At 37.0% G+C, this 20,239-nt stretch overlaps 1 protein-coding gene across 4 annotated transcripts in view; it reads right to left on the bottom strand.

Moving 5' to 3' along the window:
• The window catches only part of LRBA (LPS responsive beige-like anchor protein), a 709,127-nt gene that overhangs the window by 154,794 nt on the left and 534,094 nt on the right, over positions 1 to 20,239 (bottom strand). For all 4 annotated transcript variants that reach the window (XM_047799683.1, XM_047799682.1, XM_047799684.1 and 1 more), the window contains 2 exons: positions 19,555 to 19,695; positions 18,401 to 18,520 (listed from right to left, as the gene is read on the bottom strand). In XM_047799683.1, the coding sequence (XP_047655639.1) occupies positions 18,401 to 18,520; positions 19,555 to 19,695 (261 nt within the window). The remainder of the gene's footprint in view (positions 1 to 18,400; positions 18,521 to 19,554; positions 19,696 to 20,239) is intronic.

Raw genomic sequence — 20,239 nt, 5'->3', positions numbered from 1 at the left:
AGTAAAATAGGGAGGTCATCAGATTTTGGACAAGGTCAGTATGAACTCGCTAGAGCAAAGAAAAAAGTTCAGCAGGAATTAAGCTATTATCACCTCCATCATCCATGTGAAATGTTGCTTGACTTTGAATCTTACATCCTTTGTTTACAATCACAATAATTAACTAAGCTGGGTAGAAATGAGCTTGCCCTCCAAATGCCTGACAACCAACTCATCATTGACTTAAAAAGCATTTAAACACTTTTTTAAGAGGAAGAATCCTGTTAAAAGTTGAATCACAAATAGAATGACACAGTGATCACAAAAAGCTTTTTAAGATCCTCACCTCCAAAAATGATACATAGAGGTCTAATCGACAGATGAGGGCAAGATGCACATGCGTCATTTTATGCAACAAGAAGCTGTATTCAATTTGGGTAAGCTAGCATTTATGCATGATGTGAGTCAAGTACTAAAATAAACTCTCAATAAACCTTATCGCATTTAATCGTCACAACAAATTTACAAGGCAAGGTATCATTTCCATTTAAAAAATTAACTAATACTATTTGCCCAAGATTACACCGCTGACTTATGATAAATTTGGAACTTAGATCAAGATTTGTCTAACTCTAAAGCCTGTGTCCTTAATGATCAAATAAGCATGGGTTTTACTTACACAGTATACACAGTGCTAAATACTTAAAATATGTTTTTAACATATATTCTAAGCAATTTTTTTAAGTAGACAAAAACTTTTCATTCTTTCATGATAAGAAAACTGGTTTTCCTGAAAAAATATAATACACACATATTTATACACATATATACACTACACATATAGAGTATTTATCATTTAATCAAGTTAAAAAGGAAGAATTCAAAAAATATGCTCTAATGATTTCCCCATAAATGAAGATGTCACTTTATAACAATTTGCTGAAGTATGCATTCAATAAATTCCCACTTAGAGAAAATTTCCCCAAATGATTTATTTTCACTCCACATGACTTATGCTAATAAAGAGGAATGTTAACACTGCCAAGTCATTTTCCCCAAGAGTAACTGAGGACCACCCCTTCTTTGTGTATTCAAAATCAAAAGCAGCATTTTGGTTTAATTAAACACCTATTCTTTAAATTCCTTAAACTTCAATAATGCCTGCCCACCCCCATCTGCACTCCAGTGTTCTCACAATTAGAAGAGGTTATCCTTCTTTTGCCTGTTCTACTCATTATGCTCCTAGGAATAATTCTCCTGGAAGTCAAAACAATTATAATGGCTGAATTTTAGATGCCAGGTTTCTCCCAAGTTTTCAATTTGGAGATCAGTTATCTGCATTTATAAATTGGAGATAAATACCTCATAACAAAAATACACACAAAAATATACTCTTTAGTGAGACCACACTTAGAAAGGAGAAATGGAACAAGTGACTTTTCATAACAATCTTTATAAAAATAGAGCCTTCAATCCTTATGCGGCACCAAAGTTTTTATCATTTTGTATGTTTTTCTCTTATCTTCTACATCTGTCACTTTGTTCAGCTCAATAAATTGACAAAAATAGATTTGGTCAAAGCAGAAATGCTCTTCACTGGTTCTTTTAGAAGTTCTAAATTCGATTAACAGAAATATCTTTTGTTCCTGGCCCACTCTATTTAAACATATAAATTCATTAGTAATTTATTTTCTTACTGTAATATTGACAGCTTACCTTGAATGGAACAAAATATTACACAAAACAAACAAGACATTTTTAATAAAAGATATGAAGAAAGCAACTTTAAGTTTGACTGGACCATGTTAAACTTTCAGTTCTATAATTTCTTTTTTTTTTCTTTTTGATTTTTAGGGCTGTACCTGTGGCATATGGAAGTTCTCAGGCTAGGGGTTGAATTGAAGCTGCAGCCACGGGCCTATACCACAGCCACAGCAATGCGGGATCTGAGCCGTGTCTGCATCAGTTACATAATTTCTATCACTGCGGGAGGGAGGTAATAACCCGTCAATTTCCAAAATTACCATAGATTCTATCTGCAATTTCCTACCAAAGATAGATATCTTGTAAATTTTGTATAAGGGATGTTATAAAAATATTAAAAAATTAAAATTTTAAATTTGATTAATTAGATGTTCAGTTTAATATTTCACTTGAAATTTATTGATAGGAATTTTGTGCTTTGTATCTTTATTTTTTTCTCTCAGTCTCCCATGCCACACACCCCTCCAATTTCAAGAGAGTTGTCAGGCATTTCCAGAACATTTGCAGGGTCCAGAACAGCAGCCTGCTGAAGACATCCTCTTTTTCCATCTCTTGGGAAAGTCTAAGCAAACAGGAGATTATTGTAAAATGTCCAAGAGAAGCAGTGTCAAAGGTTAGTATTTCTAAAGAGAAAGAAACCAAAGGAGAGAGAGGGATTTTTTCCCAAGATTAGGGAACCAAGTTTCTTAAAATCTGTAGTTAGCTCTCTTTCAGCTTGAGGGCAAGGAGAGGGGGTTAAGAAGTTAGACTGGAACCCAAGGGATGGCAGGTGGTAACTGGGTCATTACTTGCCTGTATAGAGCCTCTGTATGAATTAGAAAAAGGCAGTCTTTTCTGGGCTAATTCAGCCCCAAGAGAACTTGGTTTGGCAAGTGTAGTACAGCTGGGATTTCAGCTTCTCTTCTTTCCACCAGTCAAGCATCCTTACATAGAGAATACTCTACCCATCTAGACACATGGCTCTATAATGGGGCACTTAGGGAAGCTAGTCCCTTGGCACCAGGGCTTTTGGCATCCACAAATATGTCTTTTTTTGGGGGGGCTGCACCCACGACATGTGGAGGTTTCCAGGCTACGGTTCCAATTGGAGCTGCAGTCATGGGCCTACGCCAGAGCCACAGCAACGTGGGATCCAAGCTGTGTCTACAACCTACACCACAGCTCATGGCAATGCTGGATCCTTAACCCATTGAGTGAGGCCAGGGATCGAACCTGAAACTTCATGGTTCCTAGTTGGATTTGTTAACCACTGAGCTACGACAGGAACTCTAGCAAATATATCTTAACTCAGCCCCAGATAATCAGCAGAGCTTCCAGCTTCCAAAAGACCATGTGTCTTGGACAGTGAGGATATTACTAGTAAACAAGACAAACTGAAGATGTGAGAGCAAATTTTCAAGGTACCACATAAGCCTGGATCTCATTCAGGATCTGGGAAAAGGAGGCCCTGTCCTGTCCATATAAGGACTGCAAATTACACACCATGATCACTGTACAACTATGAATGTAATAAATTCACTGAGTAATAAAAAAAATAATTAAGCAATAGAAAAAAAAAAACTGAGGGAAGAAGAAAAATAAAGGACTGCAAATTAAATACCTGCTAGCTCAATATGAAGACTCAAATTCAACTTAGAACATTTCTTATACACTTGAGGTGATGGTTATTAATTTATATATACAGTTGACACCTGAACAACACTGGGTTGGGGCGCCTACCCTCTACCCAGTCAAAAATCTGAGTGTAATTTATAGTTGTGCTCCATATCCGTAGTTCCTTTTTATCTTGCAAGAGCAGTTCCAAATCCATGGATTCAACCAATCTTGGATAGGGTAGTACTGCAGTATTTACTATTGAAAAAAAAATCCACACATAAGAACAAATCCATGTTGTTCAAGAGTCATCTGTATTTCAATGATAAAAAGTTACCATTATATTCACTTGACAATTATTTCTAGGAAACAGAATGGTAGAAGTAACAATGGGCAGAAGTATGGGCAGAAGTAACAATGCTGCATCTTTATTAAAGGAACAAATCTTTTTAAAAGTTCCCCTTATTTAACTGATAATTTGAAATAAGCTTTAAGTAGATATGAAGGGTGATACCACATGTCATAATCCCAGAAAAAATTTGTTTTGTTTTTACTCTTTGCAAAGAACTGTGTTAGGATCTGTGATATGGAGACATGAGTATCACTCCCTCTCTAGGGAACATAGACCTAAATTGCTAAATGGTGAAAGGATACATTTACCAGGAGGAGATTGGTTGGAGGAACACCAAGAGCACTCTAGAAATTCAAAAAAGAAAAATGATGTCTAAAAGCTAAGGTTGTTAAGAATTCCTGTTCTGGCTCAGCAGGTTAAGAACCCGACTAGTATCCATGAGGATGTGGGTTTGATCCCTGGCCTTACTTAGTGGGTTAAAGATCTGGAATTGCTGTGATCTGCAGCATAGGCTGCAGGTTTGGCTCAGATCCCGAGCTGCTGTGGCTGTAGACCTACAGCTGCAGCTCCAAATCGACCCCTAGCCCAGGAATTTCCATATGTCTCAGGTATGGTACTAAAAAAAAAAAAAAAAAAAGTTAAAGTGATCATAGAATGTTTTAAGGAGAAGAACACAACAAACCAGACCTCCCTAATGTACTCATCAAATTATATGCTCCATCTAAATTGACAGCTCCAAGAGATTGAGGACTTTATGTGTCTTGTTCACCACTACACCTCCAAAGCTTAGACACAGAGAGTGACACATGTTACATATTCATTCAGTAAAAATCTGTTGAAATAATGACTAAAGAATGGCACTTAAAATCAAAAGTAAACAGCAAAGGGGAAAGATGAGAACAATCCTGACAAGGGAAATATTTTAAAAGATATAGAGATTGAAATGTGCATATATCATTTGTTTCCAGTGATCAGTGAAGACCTATTTAGTTGGTTGAGAGATGAATACATACACAGAAGAGGAGATAATTTAAAAGAGAACAAATGTTTCCAAGAAATTAACACTGAAGAGAAAAATTATGAAGACTCTAATCTAGTATAAAGTATCATCAAATAAGCACAATTAACTAACAGAGTGGGTATATATACATATTAAACATACTATGACTTCTTTATAAGAAAACCTGCATAAGTAGATCAGTTGATAGGAGTTGAATAGACTCTTACTATAAAATAAACATGCTAAATTCAACTGAGAGACACCAACATGTAACCAAAGAAATAGAGAGGTATGTATACTGCCTGAATTTTACTATGAATGACAGTAACATTCAAGTTATAAAGGAGAAGTTTGCCTTAATCCTAAAAGCATCTTTCTAAGAACCATGCCTTGATAGGATACCAAATGTTACAGTTCAAAATTATCTCCTTTGACAGGTGAAATTTAGTGACAGAGTCAAAGATTATGTCTTTCTAATACTTCTAATGTACATTTACAAAGTGAAGTATGTTTTATATTCATCAGAACAGAACATTCAGCTCTGGATAAAAAACACATGTTCAGCAATTCTTTAAAACATCAGTGGAAAATGATAAGTAAACAACACTGACAGAAGACAGAGATATTTACAATTCACATTTTCTTCTGACTTGCTCACAGTAATTTTAATCTCTATCACTTAATTAGGCAGATGGGTCTTAGAGGCAGGTAACATGATCAAAATGTAGTGTATCATCTCCTAAAATAAAAATCTGAAAGGTTCAACCAGAGGTTATACCACAGTGCAGGATAAGCCCATTGCTTTGATCACAAATCCCAAGGCTTTCATGGCATAATGACAAGGATTGGTTGTGACCACACATATGCTTTAGTTTTCTTTCTTAAGGTATGATCCCCACTGATATGAATGGCCTTTGCAGCAAGCTGTAAGATTAGCCTTCTAATAGTCACCAATTCTATCCGTTGAATTAAAACCATCACTTCAATAAGACCTGGGCAACCAAGATAAATAATAGTCTATTAATCCAAAAGAACAAGATAATCAAAACGGAAATAAAATAAAGATGCTACTTCAGAACTAATGTTAAATTTTTATTTTATTCTTACTAAAATATGAGATCCTAACAAGTAAAATATAAGCATGATAGCAAAGTAATGAATTCAATGCATGTTGCTTTGGGGACATGGATGGTAAAAACAGATGTGAAAGCAAAATGTCAGCTATTTACATTGGAAAAATTATGTATTTTATGAAGAAAAAATCCAAAATGAATTTTTCTAATAGGAGTTGACAAACAACAAATACTAAAAAAAGTACATTTCCTGATACATATTAACTTTTAAGTATTTATTTTGTTAGCTCACAAATGAGGAAAACTTTAAAAAAGTTATTAGAGTTGAACTGAACCTATAAATCATTTTAAATGGACTGCATATCTGAAGATTTTCATATTGATATTTAAATGTAGTTCTTCCTCATCAAGGAGATAAAATGCTATTTTTTTTTCCCTTAGGAAACATTCATAGCAATTTTTAAATTGGAGAAGGAAAAATAATCTATAATCCTTCCTGAAAGATCCAATAAATATTATATGATCTTAGATATTAAACTTTCACTTCAAATTCAAAATAAAGAGAAATCATGGATTACAAACGAATAAATAATCTGCCTCAATCTAACACAGTGGAGAGAATAACTCGGTTTGAGTCCTGTCTATTCAACTGACTGGTCACATGCTTGTAATTTAATTTTTCTGACCCTTATTCACCTCAATTACCATTTCTAAAACATAGGGTTTTGTGAGGCTAATACAGAATACAGAATTCTACATGAACACAAGATATAATAATAATATATAATTATTATTTGTGGTGAAGCTAATACAAATAATACAGAATTCTACATCCACGTAAGATATAATTATTATTACCATCATTATTAATGTGGCCCCTGATAAAAATCCCAAATTAAAGCCTCAAACTGCCTGATTCTTAAAGCCAACAGGTCATTCACTGATTATGGCCATTCATAAGAGCATTTAACATAATCCTAAGGGCATTTAACAAAATATATTTGTAAAAGTAAATATGACCACAAAAATATGTGAGACTTAATAACTCTCACTAAATAGCTCTCACATTTAAAACAAATTTATTTATTTTTTATTAGCATCGAGAGTGCAGCTTAACATGTCTCATTTATGATGAATACTGCCAATGTCTGATAGTTCTCTCTAGCTTTCAACATATTTTTTTTGCTTTAATATTTTGACTGGAGTTCCCGTAGTGGTGCAGTGGAAACGAATACAACTAGGAATCATGAGGTTGCAGATTTGATCCCTGGCCTTGCTCAGTGGGTTAAGGATCCTATATTGCTGTGAGCTGTGGTGTAGGTCACAGACACGGCTTGGATCTGGCGTTGCTGTGGCTGTGGTGTAGGGCAGGGGCTATAGCTCCGATTAGACCCGTAGCCTGGGAACCTCCATATGCTGTGGGTGTGGTCCTCAAAAGACAAAAAGTAATAATAATAATTTGGACTGGACCTCTTCAGAGTCTTTTGCTGTTCCACACTCCCATCTTAAAGGAAACTGTAATTTGGGAAGATATAATGGACATGAATAATGCAAATAACAGGTAAGCTGTGACTGCTGGAAGAGATGATGGAATAAAACACATCCATATTGCTGTAAGTATGGGGGGAGAATAATTAAAATTAGTATCTATGAACAGTTTACATTTTTCTATTCAACAAAAGTATTTTAATATCACCAGGTCAAAAAACAGATCACAGTTGAACTGGGTACATTTTTTTTTTTTCTTTTTAGGGCCGCACTGGCATCATATGGAGGTTCCCAGGCTAGGGGTTGAATCAGAGCTACAGGTGCCAGCCTACACCAGAGCCACAGCAATGTGGAATCTTTAACCCCCTGAGTGAGGCCAGGGATCGAACCCTCATCCTCGTGGATCCTAGTCGGGTTTGTTGCCACTGAGTCACGAAGGGAACTCCTGAACTGTATACACTTTTATAATTCAGGAAGATAGGAACCCTTTCTAAGTTATCTTAAAGGTTTTTTTTCTTTTTTTTTTTCTGCCTAGTATATAAATAGCTTAAGAAGAAAAATACTCAGTTTTTCAAGTAATTTTTCTCAAAGAACAACCAAGAAAAGGTTCCTTTTAGGCATAAGAGCACAAAGTTCAATGCTTAAAAAAAACAGTACATGGATACATCATTTAACTTATTGATGCATGAAAAAGAAAAGCGTTTAAGAGATGTGGTTAAATTGATAAACCTTTAAGTTATATATAGAAACAAGGATGAACATATATATAGTTCAGTGAGAGTGGAGTGTTCATTGTTGAGAGGGGTGAGACAGCTTGAGCTTACCCTAATGAGGAGGTGAATGTAAGGAGGGGGGGAGAAAAAGAGAGAAAGGGGGGAAGGGAGGAGGGAAAGAGAGTGGGAGGGAGGGATGGAAGGGAAAGAAAGGCTAGAAAAAAATTAAAAGAGAGAGAGAGAAAAGGGGGGGAAAGGTGGGAGGGAAGGATGGAGGAAGAGAGAGAGAAAGGGAGGGAGGGGAAAAGAAGGACTGGAAAAAAATAGGGGGGGAGAGAGAGAGGTGGGGTTGAGAGTAGAAGGAAGGGGTGGGAGAATGAAGAGAGACAAAGAGAAGTAGGACAGGAGGTAAGGAGGAAGAAAGGAAAGGAGAGAGAGAAGGAGGGAGAGAAGGAGGGAGGGAGGGAAGGAAGTGGTACATACACCAGCCAGAAAAGTGCAAACAGTGTGTAGAAAAGAGTAAGAATTTAATTTTATTTCACTTAGCATTTTAAATATTCCAAATTAGTTAAAAGTTTGTTTGAATACAGGAAGAAGAAATAAAGAAAAAAAAACCCTATCAAATTATCCTAATTTAAGCTTTTTCTCGTAACAATTTCCAGCAATTATGTTCTATCAACTGCAGCTAAACATTTTCTTATAAATGGCTCTAATGCTGATGCTATCAGCATCTGTGGAATGTATTATGGTGGAAAACATGCTGATAGAGGGAAAAAAGGAACCTAACTTATCTTCAGATTACAGACCCCTGGGATCTCTGAGGGGGTAAAGGGCAAGGCAAAGGTCTCATGTTTAACAAATCTCGCAAGATGCAAATAAAACTATTCTCTGATCATCTCTATTTTGTATTATCATTTTTAACAAATAGGTGTACCCTTAATACCTTGAAGGATTAATTCTTAAAGCTAAAACTAATTCTTATGACTGAGGGTCATTTTAAAAAAAATATTATTTAGTAATCTCTTAGGATTTAATTGCATTCTACTGAATTATAAGTATGGAATATGCTGTACTGACCCTATTGATTTCATAACTAAATACAAACTTTACATTCATCATTAACAATATACAGTAAATTATAAGATAGGTTTTTAAACTGAATATCCAAGAGGTGACCAGTGACGGGATGTCCATAGGAGAGGACTTCTTGTGTAAAGCTGTAACAGTAAGGACTCAATGTGTCTTAATTGTGGAAACTTAGATAATAAGAGCATGAACAACTCTTGGTCAGCAGATGACATTCAGCTACCAGTTCTCTCGTGGAGAGACCAGCGCATCCTACAATACACTCAATTCTGCTGTGCCCTTCTGGATGCTCTCTTCTTTCTCCTCCAATGACCTCTCTCTTTTTCCCAGGCTCTTTCTCACTGCCTCCTCTTTTTCAGGATATCTCTAAATCTGCTCATTCATTCATTCATTCAATCAATAACTACTGATTTCTAACTAAATGCAAGGCACTGTTCTAAATGCTGAGGTTACAAAGTGAACAAAACAGAAAGTTCCCACCTTCACAAGTCTAGCAAAGGAGATACAAAATAAACTAATATATGTATCATGTCACATGGTGGCAGGTTAAACTAATATACGTATCATGTCAAAAGAAAAGGTTAAAGGGATAGAGAATGATGTGGGTTGGGTGGTATTATTTTCGAGAGCGTATCCAGGGAAGTTCACTTTGAGGGGGGGTGATACTTGAACAGAGACCTGAACAAAAAAATGCAATGAGCAAAGCATTACCTTGGGGGAAAAAGTGGTTTGAGCAGAAAGAATATTATAGGCAAAGCCATCAAAACAGGAGTGGGCTTGGCATTTCTGAACAGGGACCACATCAAAGGCAAGTGAGGCTGCAGTAGAGTAAAAACGATGAGCCACCAAAGAGGCAGCCAGGTAACACAGGACCTCAGTAGCTACAGTAAGAACTTGGATTTTGTTCTACGTTAGATGAGTAGCCATTGAATGACTGTGAGTAGAGGGATATGATCTGATTTATAAAATTAAATGACTCTTCTTGCTGCTGTAGGGAGAAAACCCCACACAGGGAACAGGTGAAGTCAGTACTTAGACACATGGGCCAGGGTCCGAGTGATGGATGTGGGGAAAACTGGTCAGCTTCCAGACGCATTCTGAAGGCTGAAAAGATGGGCAATGAGATGTGTGTGTGTGGAAGGGAGGAATCAGAGATGTCATGCTTTCAAAGGCCTGAGCAAACTGGGTAAAAAGTGCTGTCTTTCCCTGAGATGGCAAATGTGGCTATTGAGCAGGACTTGTTCTTTAGGGTGGAGAGGAGGGTAAGAGGGAAATATAGAATTTGATATTAGACATGCTCAGTTTTTTTTTCTTTAAATGCTTTTGGATTTCAGATATTTATTTGTTTGTTTGTTTGTTTGTTTGTTTGTCTTTTGTCTTTTTTAGGGCTGCACCCATGTCATATGGAGATTCCCAGGCTAGAGGTTGAATTGAAGCTGTAGCCTCTGGCCTATGCCACAGTCACAGCAACACCAGATCTGAGAACCGTGTCAGCGACCTACACCACAGCTCACAGCAACACCGGATCTTTAACCCACTGAGCAAGGCCAGGGATCGAACCGGCAACCTCATGGTTCCTAGTCAGATTTGTTTCTCCTGCGCCACGATGGGAATTCCACATGTTCAGTTTTAAATGCCTGTGAATACACATCTAGCTCAAAGGAAGCTAGCTATATAGTCCTGGGGGAGAGCCATGAAGTGAGGTGTGGTCATCTTGCGAGCAAGTGTTGACACAGAAGAGAGCTAAAGGCTAATAGGCTCAAAGGTATTCCAGTAATTTAGGGTATGAAAAGAAGAAAATCCAGTAAAAGAGACTGAGAAAAAGGTAAGAAGATAGCCAGGAGAGGGTGGCTCCTTATTCCACAAACCCAGTTAAGAAATTGTTACAAAGAAAATGGATGAATTAATTGTGTCAATAATGCTGACAGATCAAGTGCCATGAGAACTGAAAGTCTGCATTTGACAGCATGGAAGCTGTTCATCAATGATTTTGACAAGGCTGATTTCGATAATATGGTGGAAAGACTGGGTGGAGCTGAGGAAGTGGAGAACGAGGAGCTAGACAACTGTCTTGAGGAGTTCAAGACGAGCATCACCTGATATTCTTCCTTGCCCTACGACACTATTCTAAAGCTTAGGTTTAATTTTCAAATAGCAGACGATAATATCCTGGTAATTCTGAAAATACATCCATGTGTCAAAAGCTGAATTCACATATTTTAGCCTACAAATGAGCTTCATTACAATCCATAGCATCATTGAGTATCTACAGAATCATCTTTCCTTCCTATCCCTTACAGTCAACCGAGTGCCAAATCCTGGAGCATCACTTTGAACCCGTCCCTTGCATTCTATCCCCTTAGCTCTTTAACTAGCTGAGGCTCTTACCAGCTTTACTTTAATGGCCTCCTAACATTTCTCTCTCCCTCCAGCTCTCATCTGTCTTCCCCACTCTTGGATCTATTTTCCATTCTGCTGCCCAAGCTCTTTTCTTTATACTAAAGCCAATTAATACAAAATCTGAAATCGATCCTCACTGCCTACAGCAAAGGATGATAAAATATAGCCCATGGGACCAAAAAACTGCCATCATTTCATTTTTTGTAAATGAAATTTTAGGGGAACACAGTCACACTTATTTGTTTATAAATGGTCTATGGCTACTCTTGTGCTACGGTGGCAGAGCTGAGTGGCTGTGACAGAGATTGCATGGACCTCGAAGAGAAAAATAACACTCCAGGTCTTCATATTAGATCACGATTGCCTTTCAGCATTTCTCCTTTTCTGTGTTTCCCACACACCAAGCACATAAGATGCATCAGCAGACCAGTAAGTATTCCCCGATGTGCAAGCATTTTCTCTGAATTTGTTCATATCATCTTCCTTGTCCAGAATACTCTTCTGTGTTTCATCAAAGCATACTTTTCCTTTTTTTTTTTTCTTTTTAAGTCTGCATCTGCAGCACATGGAAGTTGCTGGGCCAGAGGTGGAACAGGAGCTGCAGATGAGGCCTACACCACCAGCACAGCAACACTAGATCTGAGCCGCTTCTGTGACCCACGTCATGGCTTTGCAGCAACGCTGGATCATCAACCCACTGAGTGAAGCCAAAGATCACAGTCATCCTCATGAAGACAATGTTGAGTCTTTAATCCACTGAGCCACAATAGGAACTCCCAAAGCACTGTTTTAAAGGATATTTAATTTAGTGCCTACTATGTTCCAGGCACTGTTTTAAGCTCTGGGGATAAACCAGGGAGCAGAACAGTCCCAAATTCATGCTCTCGTGGAGCTAATGTTCTAGTGGGATAATACATAAATAGTAAACAAACAAATAAAGACATGTCTGTCAGGTGGTGAGTGACAGGAAGAAAAATGAAATTGGGAAGTGAGTTAAAGTGCACAGGGTGAGGGATATAATTCTAAATAAAGAGGACAGAGAAGGCCTTACTAAGATGGTGACATCTGAGCCAAGACGTGAAATGAGTGAAGGAATGAATCCACAATTTTTCAGGTGAAAAGAAAAGTCAAAGCAAAGGCCCTGAGGTGGGGGGAGCCTGTGAGGAATACCAAGGAGGTTCCCCTTCAGCTAGAACAGAGTGGGCAAGGGGGCACCCAGGACAGAGGTGACGAGGTGGGAGGATTTTGGAAGGGAGGAGTCCTTGCTATAGGGTCTTGCCCTGTAAGGACTTCAGCTTCTATTCTCAACAGGGAAACCATTTACTAGGGAGAAGGCTGTGAGAAGAGCAGGTTTAAGGGGATAAAGATCAGGAATTTGGTTTTGAATACATGAAGTCTGAGAAACATCTTATACATTCAAATGGAGATGTGGAGGAGGGAGTCAGGTAGCAGGAGACATATACATGCTAGAGATGTAAATGTGAGTGGTTAAGGCTCCCTGGCATCACTTAAAAGTCACTCACAACCCTACTTCCCCCAGGCAGACATTTCATTTTGTTTATATCTTATATAGCACTCATCACTGTCTAACTTGCATTAGAAATGGCTTTGTGTATACCTGTTGCTCTCACCTGGAAATGTGTGACATGAAGAACTGTTTATCTTAGCCTTTTAACCCCAAGTGCTCTCTACTATGTATCACATATGATAAAATAATCAATAAATGGTGGCTTAATGAAACCTGTTTTGAGGGATCTGAATTCACCAGCCATAGTAAGTTTTCTGCCTGCAGGCAGGGGGCTAAATCTGTTCTTCCATTTCTCTACACACATGTCCGAGTAAAATTTAATTTCTCTCCTCTTACAAGACATATCAGTCACCAAATCCTAACAGTTCTTGCCTTTTAAATATGTCTTAAATTCAACCACATTTCGCGTGGCACTGCCACTACTGAGTTTAAGCCCCCACAGCCTCTCGCCTAATTACTGTAATAGCTTACTGACTGTTCCCACTCAGACTCAACGTGTAATACATATTCAAACACTAATCACAGCGCTAACTCAAAAGGACAAAATCTCCTCTCCTTTGCAGTGTTAACCTACTGCCCCCAGGATAAGCCTCCTTCCCAAAGCTTATAAGGCATCTCCTGAGAGGTCCTGGATTTCTTCTTTCTTCTCCCTTCTCTTCAATTCAGGTCCTCTATCTATGAGCCACAGAGCCTCTATTATGCTGAATTGCTGGAATTCTTTTATTGGCAGTATCTCTCCTAGTGTAAAAGTTCACTGGAGGCACTGTTCTGTCTCAGTTGGGGCAGTATCACAACCAAGGCCAATTGTGCATAAACTCAATTAAAATAAAAACTTTAAAAATTAAATGATATCTTTGGATTCCACCCTACTTTTCACTCTCAGTTTACTTTCAGCGCAGGTTATTTTAAAATAGATTTTTGGACTAAATTCTGAGTTTCTAGATAAGTATGGTTCTCCGATTATTTCCATTGTAGTAGATCTACTTACTACTGTCCCCATTCTAAAATAATGATCCTAGGTGACATCTGAGAGTCCTTGCACGCTCCACACCTGTTCTGTTAATCATTTCTACAGGAGAGAAGCAGGAGCAGTTTAAACTGCTGCAAATCAGACCGTATTTAACCATTAGATTAAATTTATTGACACCAAGGGTACTGGAGACAAGTATGCTGCCTCAAGAGAGGAGGGGGAAATCAGTGACCACGAAAAGCTTAGGTATTTGCCTAACATTTAGATGTGACTGCTTTGTGACATTCATTCAAGCTTTATGAATCTGATTTGGTGCACAAACATTGGTCATAAGGCTCAGGCTGAACACAGGAATCTATTTTGCAACTCAGTATCTAAACTCAAGTGGTTTTTTTTTTTTTTTTTTTTTTTAACGACTTGAAACAGACTCTGCTGGGGGATTAAAAAATATTATTTATCCAGTGCTGATTCTCCAACCCAATTTTAGCACTTTCTATTTGAGTCCTCAAGACTACCTATTATTGGAGTTCCTGCTGCGGCGCAGTGGGATCAGCGGCATCTCTGGAGCACTGGGACACAGGTTTGACTGACACAGTGGGTTAAAGGATCCAGTGCTGTGACTTGGATCTGATCCCTAGCCTGGGAAGTCCATATGCCTCAAGGCAGCCAAAAAAAAAAAAAGGAAGAAAAAGACTACCTACTATTGCTGCTGTCAGTTCATATTTAGGTGGAGTTCAACATCAGGAACACTACTGCTCAAAGAGGATGAAGCCATTCTTCTTCCATAAGCAGAAACTTATCCTTTGTGTGATGCCAAAACAAAGCCCTAAGTCTACACTGCCCAACAGAGAAGCCACTAGGCACAAGTGGCTATTAAACACTTGAAATATGGCTGGTTTGAGAAATGATGTGTTGTAAACATAGAATATGCATTGGATCTCAAAGACAGTACAAAAAAGAGTGAAAAATACCTAATTGATGATTTTATCCTGACTTTATGCTGAAATAAAGATATTTTGGATATATCAGGTTAAATATATTCTTAAAAGCAATACCACATAGTCCTTTTTTACTTTTTAAAATGGGACATCAAGAAAATTTAAAATTACATATGTGATCGTAATTGTGGTTTATATTACATTTCTATTGCACAGTGTGGGAAGCCTGCTTAGAGAAACGACCAACATTTCTGAACTCTTATTCAGACAGAATAAAAGGCATCACTGAGGGTCAGAGCTGAAATGGAACCACCAATGATGCACAGAAATACCAACAACCCCTCAAATTTTAAGATGGCAAATCATGCTAAAAATGAAGGACTGCTTTAATAAAATCTAATAATGACTCTTTCTTCTCGGAAAGAAAAATAATTCACATTTTAACCTTTATTTCATAGGAATAACCTTTATTTTTTTAGTAAAATTGGTCTGAGTATTAACAGAATGTAAGAAACAGGGATCCTAAGATACTATGCCAGCTCTCCTTGAGCAAAAAAGTTAAGTACGAGAAATGTCATCATGTTATTATTTTTCTTCCTGAAAAAATTAAGTTAAATAAATCTCTCTACTTCACAATATTTCATGTTTGAAAAATATCATGAAAACATTAGACAATGTATACTGTATTAATCAAGCACTTCAGAATCCACTCAATAAAGTGATCCCTATCAACCACTCATGTGTTTGCTATTCCCTAGGTATTGTTTAACATTTTCCTTGGTATTTCTAGATAGTCTAACAAGACAGTACAAATAAAGATCAGATTATCATTAATATGCTTCCATCTGAAATACACTGTTATACCTCAAGGAAATGTTTACACTATTATAGTGATTTAAATGCTCTTTCTTAATATATTCATTCTTACACATTACATTATAATAATGTAAACATGCTTTCTAAAGTGTTAAAATGTGGGAGTTCCTGTCGTGGCGCAGTAGTTAAGGAATCTGACTAGGAACCATGAGGGTGCGGGTTTGGTCCCCGCCCTTGCTCAGTGGGTTAACGATCCAGTGTTGCCATGAGCTGTGGTGAAGGTTGCAGACGCGACTCGGATCCCGAGTTGCTGTGGCTCTGGCGGAGGCTGGAGGCTACAACTCCGATTTGACCCCTAGCCTGGGAACCTCCATATGCCACGGGAGAGGCCCAAGAAATAGTAAAAAGACAAATAAATAAATAAATAAATAAATAAATAAATAAATAAATAAAGTGTTAAAATGTAACATAAAGAGGCAGAATCAGAAAATAAAAATCAAAAGATACATGATTAAATCTCTCCTCAATTGTAGAAGCAAGCTATAGGAGGCTCTTTAAACAGTCTATAGCCTATTTAACTGTATATTACATACTTTTCAAAGTATTTGAAAGTCATTAAGTTGTAGTACCCAAATTACCTGGTTATCAATATAGAAAATGGAGTAATTTATCAATGTCCTATTCACCTTACAGATATTTTGTGGTTTTAAGGGAATGCTTGGGAAAATGGAACCAAGCATGAGCTAATTAAAGAATCTTGAGAGAAAAAGGCTGAGATTTAGGAAAAAGAGAAAAAAAAAACAACAAGGAACTACCACACACAGCTCCTGTCCAAGAAAGCATTAAGTGGGAAAGTCTATGAAAGACAGCTCAAAATTTGAAGATAGCCATTATTTCCCTATTATAGAAAAGGAAAAAATATCAAATTAATGTTTCAGTTCTTGTTTACATTTGTATTACCAAATTTAAGCATGAGGTTATATCTTGTTCATGACACACTTAAAAAATGAAGGAATTTAGAAATTAAAATTTTTTTTCTTTCTTTTTTTTGTCTTTTTGCGTTTTCTTGGGCCGCTCCCTCGGCATATGGAGGTTCCCAGGCTAGGAGGGGTCTAATCAGAGCTGTAGCTACCAGTCTACACCAGAGCCACAGCAACTCGGGATCCGAGCCGAGTCTGCGACCCACACCACAGCTCACGACAACGCCAGATCGTTAACCCACTGAGCAAGGCCAGGGATCGAACCCACAACCTCATGGTTCCTAGTCGGATTCATTAACCACTGTGCCACGATGGGAACTCCTAAAATTTTCTTTTCTTGTCTTCAATTGGACAACAAGAAGTCACTTTTATCAACATTTTCATATGTCCGTATATCTTACTACTTCTCAAAGTTTTAAATAAGTAATGAAATAGCTTTGAGACTAGAAGGGAAATAATTATTAAATCTGTTAAGTATTCTGATATACTTTTATCTAATTATTCATTTCAAAATTATCTATTGATGATTCTTAAAGAATACAATATATCAAGAGAATTTCGGGGTATATTATTTGTGATATCAAAAAACCCTCTAGATGTTCCAATGTAAAAGATTATTTCTGCATATGATGTAATCTTTAATAAAATATCTTGGATATAAGCAATGTTATACTCTACAGTAAGATAAAGCATATAAATACATTTTGTAAGCTGAGCCACAACAGCAACTCCTAAATTGTAGTTCTTTATGAGACCATAAGGAGCTTCACAACTACAGATATATCTCCTTATACTTAATAGCATCTAAACAGTACCTTACAGAAAGAGGCAGTAAATCATGAAAATAAAATATGGCACTTCTGAGGGTAGAAGCAAAAGTTTACTAAGAATTATATTAGTTATTTTATTTTATTTTTGTCTTTTTAGGGCCGCACCCGCGGCATATGAAGGTTCCCAGGCTAGAGGTTCAATTGTAGCTGCAGCCTCTGGCCTACACCATAGCCACAACAATGCAGGATCCAACCTACACCACAGCTCACGGTAACAACAGTCCTTCACCCCTGAGCGAGGCCAGGGATGGAACCTGCATCCTCATGGATTCTAGTCAGATTTGTTTCTGCTGCACCACAACAGTAACTCCAAAATTATATTAGCTACTGTGCAAAGTTTGTGATCTTTTACAGCACTAATTACATAGACAGAAAAACTCATTTCCCCTCAACAATAATGCAGTTCTACATGAAGCAGTAAGTCTGCATTTAGAGACAAGAGCAGCTAAAAGATCCCTACCTTAAGAATAGAGACATGGGAGCTCCAAAGTAAAATGAAATAAATTAAAAGTCTGAGATTTTTCTTACAGTATTTCTCTGACTGTATTAATTTTACCCCTTGAGTTCAGAATTCCATTGAGCGTACTGCTTTACATCTATCCTCTTATATTTTTCCTTTAAAAAAGATTCTAGGAGTTGGAAAAACAATCATCCCATGATTAAAGAGAGAGAGAGGACATGCATACATATATACATAAAGACAGACAGAGACAGACAGAAAAGAGAGAGAGAGAAGCCTTGGACAGTGGTTCTTGGCTATTCACTTGAGGCCTCATCCTTGGAGGCTTGTCTTTACTAACTAGGGCTGGACTGCAAGAGAGACACTGTTAACATTTGCTCAATAAGAAACACATTGGCAAAAATAATTGTAAAATGAAACATTTCTGTACCTTAATATCAGATGTATCACGCTGACTGTTTCGCCAAGCTCTGGAAATTGATGAAAATGTTCGATCTGCATGATCAAATTTCCCTCCTTGCAAATTTAGGAAATACGTTGTGAAGGGTTCCTAAAAAATAAGCCATTTAAAAAATCCATATGCTCCTTCATGCATAAAAATGTGGTTTCTGTAAGTCTTTATATCTAAATACTTTAATGACTAGGAGACATTAGCCAGTAATATGTACTAGGCACAGACTGGAAATTATACCTAAATAATTACATTAATGTTCTTAAATTGTTTTTGTTTCAGAAGAAATATTTCCAAAAATTGGTATTTGAAAGATTTTTCAGACTCTACTCCTTTCCAAGAACAATTTATTAATAACATTCAGACATAAATTAGACTGCATTTTCTTCATAGTACAGGGAAATAGTCCAATATGTAATTTTCCTATTGTTACGGTTCAATATTTAATTTATGATTAAGAGAAGAAAAATGTTTGGAAGATTTAAAAGCCTCCTCTTAGTTAAAGAACACTTAAACACATATTAGTGGATAATTGCCTGAAATTAGCTAAGCACTATAAATTACTTCTAGGATTTATGTCTGCCTGTACCTTCTAACAAGCTTTAATTAATGATGTGCTGCTAATGCTTTCCCAAAGAAATTACTTTCTAGTAGATGAATCACCTTTCAATTTTACAGAAACATTTCTTGTTTAACCAATATGTTATCAATACATGGCAGTCTTGGTGTAACCTACAAATTCACCTTATTCCATCTGGGGCAACTGAAGTTTTCAAAATATAGGAATATTTTGTTAACAGAATCTCATTTAGTTCTTAATTTAATAGACCACATTTGAAAATAACACATTAACATTCAGAGTCTAGTAAGATATCAACCATTTGAAGAGGTAAATAGAAAAATTGCATAATTCTGGGTGAAATTTTCTGGGTGAAAATTTTTTATGGCTATTCCATAGTAATATGTTTTAAAATATATACCAAATGGGATAAAGAGATATTTATAACAAGAACCTCGATCACTCAAAAAAATTTACCCTTTAAAAAAAAACACTGATGATTTTTAATAATCACGTGTATTCTCCATAACATTGAATTTACTTATTCATGGTTTATTATTCAATTTGAACTTACTACTCTTAGCAGCCATGCAAGAACAAAACTTGCAGTTGAGTAATGAGTACCATAGTGGAACTTCGGGACTTGATCATCTTCCCAGGATTCATAACGCTCTGCAAAGAATGCTGCTCTTTTTGGATTCAAAGCTCCTATTGGCTGCCAATGGGGAGGGGGAAAAAAAAGAACGCATAAATGTAAAATCATCCCTTCTCTCTTCAAATACTCTTTTTTTTTTTTTTTCTTCCTGTCTTTTTAAGGCGGCAAGCACAGCATACGGTATATGGAAGTTCCCAGGCTAGGAGTCGATTCGGAGCTGCAGCTGCTGGCCCAGGCAGCAATGCAGGGATCCCAGTCACATCTGCCTCAGCTTGGAGCAACGCCAGATCCTTAACCCACTGAGTGAGGCCAGGGATCGAACCCACATCCTCACGAATGCTAGGTGGGTTCTTAACACGTGGTGCCACACGGGAACTCTCTTCAAATATTCTATTAGCAAGCATGACGGTGAATTAAACATGCATAGTATTTAAACTAAAACAGTGTTACAGTCAGAGATGGAACCAAATTTATTTTTCAATGCATAGTAAGTATACATATAAGTGAATGGAAAAACGTCATTTCTCAGTAAGTCTAGCTTCTGCTGAATAAAGGTCTTTAATCTGCACATAACAAGCATCTTCATAAAGATAATTATAAGAAG

This window comes from Phacochoerus africanus, chromosome 10, assembly GCF_016906955.1.
Source record: "Phacochoerus africanus isolate WHEZ1 chromosome 10, ROS_Pafr_v1, whole genome shotgun sequence".
Taxonomy (NCBI): Eukaryota; Metazoa; Chordata; class Mammalia; order Artiodactyla; family Suidae; genus Phacochoerus; species Phacochoerus africanus.
This window is presented reverse-complemented; position numbering and strand designations above follow the sequence as displayed.